General features: G+C 34.7%; 1 protein-coding gene across 1 annotated transcript; it reads right to left on the bottom strand.

Annotated features, from left to right (window-relative positions):
- Positions 1 to 835: 835 nt before the first annotated feature.
- On the bottom strand, positions 836 to 3,486 carry LOC106348458 (protein Brevis radix-like 2). Its single transcript, XM_013788206.3, has 5 exons — positions 3,035 to 3,486; positions 2,509 to 2,885; positions 1,671 to 1,803; positions 1,220 to 1,590; positions 836 to 1,142 (listed from the first exon to the last, which is right to left on the bottom strand). The coding sequence occupies exons 1-5, from the start codon at positions 3,164 to 3,166 to the stop codon at positions 1,064 to 1,066; spliced, it is 1,092 nt and encodes a 363-aa protein (XP_013643660.1). The 5' UTR covers positions 3,167 to 3,486; the 3' UTR covers positions 836 to 1,063.
- Between the last annotated feature and the right edge of the window lie 1,206 nt (positions 3,487 to 4,692).

Raw genomic sequence — 4,692 nt, 5'->3', positions numbered from 1 at the left:
TCGGCCTTATTTGAATATCCAAAAAAAAATATATCCATAAATTATATTTTCCTATGGAAATTAGTCAGGTTCATTCTATAGATTCAGGATACCTCCATGTAAATCAAAGGTCTTAAGGATTATAGCAATGAAACCATTTCTCTAAATCGAATGCGTATACTGTATCCAAGCCCTGTATCCAAGTTAGACATTTCACAGGAGTTATGCTTTTATTGTGAATATGAGAGAGAGATCAAACTAGAATTTGGATATGAGATAAGAGGAAATGCATTTTAAGTGCTCAGAGTAGAAAGAAAGCAGGTAATAAACATGTTATTGAATAGTTGTTGAGTGTTTAACAAAAAATAATAAAAATGTTGCAAACTACTATATAAACTACAATATTAGTTACCAATTTTTTTTAAAAAAAAGTCTTATCTTATGATTTCCACATATGTACCCTAAATCCCAAATTTGTTGAGAAAACATACAAGTATTTCTGAAATTATTTTATATAATTAGATACAAATTAAATGCTTATTTTAATTATTAACAAAATATCATATTTTGTTTATATATTTAGAAAACAATGCAGTAAATTTGTTATGTTTTTGCAAATTTAGTGATTAATCAAAATTTCAAACCAAATTATTAATACATATATGCACATAGAAATTTAATGAATTTGTATAAAAAAAAATTATAACAAAAATAAACATTTATATTAAAAAAGGTATTAACGAATAAACTAGTTAAGAATAATAATAACATCACTACCTCGAATATTTTAAAAAGAAAATTTATGATAGCATATTTTGTAAATAAATACGTCTATCAAAATATTAGTTCCATATAATGATTTAAACTTTCCATCGTGATTTCCTAATAAAAATAATTTATACATGGTAAAGACATCCATCTTGTTATTGCTGCAAGTAGATTTAAAAAAGTTATGTTTAGTTAAAAAGTAGGTCCCTAAACATAAATTAATCGCATAAACTTTGTTTAATCACTTGTTTTTGTTCAAAGAAAAGAAAGTAGAAAAGAAAGTCTTTTGTTGTTCTTTAGTAAATCTATCATCAAGTCACAAGTACTGCTTCTGAATCCTAGCTCTGTTCTGTTCCCACCACACCCTCGCAAGTGTTTCCCCAAACTTGTCTCGGCTACACAACACAAACAACATCACTGTCTCAATCTGTTCACAGATAATACATACATGCAATAATACCAACAATGTTACCTGAATCGAACACGTTTAAGCTCACGGCTACCATCAGGTAAAGCTCTGATTGTAATGTAGATACCAGGCTCATCTTGTTCCACCCATTCAGCTTCCGTGTCGCTTGCGTTACTCACTGAGACCTCCTCGGACCCCTCATCTGCTGAGCTACTTCTAGCAGAACCACCGTCAATAGATGATGCCTCAGTCTTGTTCCCACTGATGCCAGAGAGCTTTGGTGTTGAAGCAAGACCAGCAGAGTCATAACGCTTAGGCGTTTGGATTGGTTGGTGATCAAGTGAGTCAGATGATGAGTATCCCATTCCTCGAGGCTGCTCTTTGTTGAGTGGTGGTGTTACAGGACTGTCCTTAGCCGACTGTATTTGCGAGCCCTGACACAAGGTTGTTACAAGAATCTATTTAGGACGAATGATTATTGAAGCTAAGAGTTGGTTTGTGAAGTAGCATTTACCCCATCTTCGGATGCAGGAGTTGGGAGTGGCTCGCTCTCCTGATTGAACTGCTTCACGTTGTATAGCTCCATGACCTTCTCGGAATTCTCTGTCCACCATCTTTGTGCTTGCCATTTATCAAACATCTCACGACTGCAACAAAGTAAAAACTTACTAAAATGTCACCTTCAGTTAAACACACGTTAGCTTAGCGCAAAGGCCAAACATGTAACACAAAAGCTCAGCAGCTGACACTATAGAAAGAATCAACAAAAGCTAGATATACAAATCTTGGGGGGCAAGTCCAGACATGACAAGCCAAATTCAAACCTATAATCGCCGTAAGGCTCATTTTGTGTGTTTAGGTGTGTCTATCTAACGACCCTGTGCAAAACCAAATAAAACATTCACCTCTAGACCCCCAAATATTTAAAGAAAATTATATAGATATAAGCCCCCAAATTTGTTAAAAAAAAAATAAGTTATTGAAATTTTTACTAAATCGCCTACAACCCTGCAATATCTCAGGGCCAGGCCCTGCCTATCTATAGTCTGGTGAGGATATATTTACTTTCCAACAGGGTAGGAAAGCAAATGAGGACACAAATGTTCTCATCATTACCCAAAAGCTGCTAATAAAACATATAGATAAAACAATGGTACTACTCATGTGGCTGTCACAAGAAAACAATCCTCTAACTCCAAGATCAGATCAGCAAGTAACACATATTGCACGGTAATAAGATTAGCAGAAGCAGCCTATCTGTTGAGTATCATCTTTAACGTCAAGATAAAATGGATATATATTATATGCAGCATTTTATTATCAGTTTTCAACATGGCAAGAAACAATTTTACCTGAATCGGATCCTCTTTAGATCATTCCCACCCTGAGGCAAAGACACAAACGTGATGAGAACACCAGGCTCAACTTGCGCAACCCACTCCTTAGCCTCATCCTCCTCCACAAACACTATAGACTCCGTCCTTCCGCTCATAGAAGTAGGTGTGCCTTCTTCGCTCGAAAGCCCTTTCAACCTAGACTCCATCTCCTTCCCCCAAATCTTAGGAGTCGAGGCTCCAGTCCCAGCCCTCTGGTACGCGTAGTGAAACCTCCCGGAATCCAAATCAGCATCCGAATCAGCATAGTTCCGGTTCTGATTCCGGTTTGATGTACCGGAACACGGTTTGCAGCTTTTGTACGCTCCTGAGGCCTTTACTGCCATGTCTTTTAGCTGAATGAAAACAGCAAACAAGAGAGTCACATGGTTTGAAACAAAAAGACAAGAGAGTAACTGAGGAATAAAAATGTTATTACAGATCAAAAAAATTGGATTAAGACCGTTTGAGTCAAAGTGGGAAAAAAAAAGATTAATATATTTACCTGTGACGTCAGAGATTTAGTCGCTTGTTTGGTCCTAGGCGTCTCTGTTTCTTCGTCGTCTTCTTGTTGGGGTCTAGATCCGCCATTGTTGGTCGTGTTGAGCTGCTTCGTACACGCTATACACGTCAGCATCTCTCTCTCTCTCTATAACACGAGCCTGAGATCGAAAGCAAACGATTTAAGAGGTGACGGCTGTTGAGAATATATGACCGTTACGCACGCGTTAAATCAGGGCACGAGATCTGTAGAGTGGACAAGAAAAAGAAAGAAACAGTCTTTAAGTATCAATCTCGCATTAACTCTCTCTCTCTCCTCTGTCCTTAAGGCAGCTTCAAGCGACAGAGAGAATGAATAAAATGAAACACAGTCTCTCTCTTCTCTCTCTCTCTCTCTCTCTCTCTCAAGAAGGAAGAAGCTTTGAGATTTGGGATTTGAGTTCGTTGGAGACTGCAACTTAAAAGAAATAAAGTTAAGCACATGAAGTGTGGTCTACTGTGTTTCTTCTACTGATCCTCTGTGCCACATGCCTACTTATTTTTCTTTTCTTTTTCTTTTTGGTGCTTTAATTATTTATTAACGGCGTAATGGCTGCATTATTAAGTCTTTAATCATTTTATGTTTATGTTTATGGTGACAACAAATGAAGAATATTTCCTTCTTAAAATCTGGAAAAAGGGAGAAAAATGATTGCTCTTAAAGTTTGATTTATAATGATAGTGATTAGAGCGTGCAACTAAGCACTACCATTTTAATATTTTTATAGTTTATAGAGTATATATAGTAGTACTTTTTTAGAAGTGTTTCCCACCTAAACCTCATAATATCTCACGAGTGTTTTAATTATCTTTAAGTGTTATACTGCTAATGCTTAGTAAGCATTATAAAATATACAATAACTATTTTATAGCATTTTATAATTTGTAAAATGCTTAATATCTTGGTAAGCATTAGCATTTAAAATTTTGAAGTATAGTTATAATATACAACTCTTTTTACAAGTGTTTCCCACCTAAACCTCATAATACCTTTTTCTTCTCCTTGAAAGTTTAAGCCCTTTGATTAATAATTATGTATGAGTTTGATGTAAAAGCTCCAAGTACAACTTTCACATCATCAAACAAAAAAGCTCATGTAAAGGTTGGTTCTTGTTTAATGTGGAAATTATTCATATTTTGGTAAAGATTATCTATACTTTAACATACACAGCTGAGAAATTAATAGTTACAAAATTCAAAAGAAAAATTGATATCATTCAAATAAAATCTAGATCACAATCTCTTAAAATGAGTCCATATTTTTTTATTTGTGAAGTATTCATATAGAATAGTCTCTTAAATTTATTGGTGAATCTTTTCAGTTTTTGTAAGCTTTTCGTATACTATTATTATTAAGGAGATTTAGTTACAAAATATATAGAATGAAGAAACAGAATTAAACAAAAAATTCATAAAAGATCAGTTTTAAAGGTAAAAATTGATTTTGTAAATTCTGTAATAATTTTGATTAATAATAATACATTTATCCCCCCCCCCCCCCCCTTCCAAAAAAAAAAAGCAAACAAAAATTGTGAGGGGCCCAATAAGCCCAAAGAAGTATGAACGGATCAAAAGAAAAAGGTCCAATAGAAAAATCATATGCTCCTCCGCACCTGATCACAC

This window comes from Brassica napus, chromosome C6, assembly GCF_020379485.1.
Source record: "Brassica napus cultivar Da-Ae chromosome C6, Da-Ae, whole genome shotgun sequence".
In the NCBI taxonomy this organism is placed as follows: domain Eukaryota; kingdom Viridiplantae; phylum Streptophyta; class Magnoliopsida; order Brassicales; family Brassicaceae; genus Brassica; species Brassica napus.
The sequence above is the reverse complement of the archived record's forward strand: the minus strand, read 5'-3'. Positions and strand labels throughout refer to the sequence as shown.

Excerpts from the sequence above, each read along its gene's own strand:
- LOC106348458 (XM_013788206.3), bottom strand. The coding sequence starts at position 3,166 with ATGCTGACGTGTATAGCGTGTACGAAGCAGCTCAACACGACCAACAAT. Across the intron at positions 2,886-3,034 it reads CTAAATCTCTGACGTCACAG|CTAAAAGACATGGCAGTAAA; the intron begins GTAAATATATTA and ends GTTTTCATTCAG. Across the intron at positions 1,804-2,508 it reads CTAAAGAGGATCCGATTCAG|TCGTGAGATGTTTGATAAAT; the intron begins GTAAAATTGTTT and ends ACTTTGTTGCAG.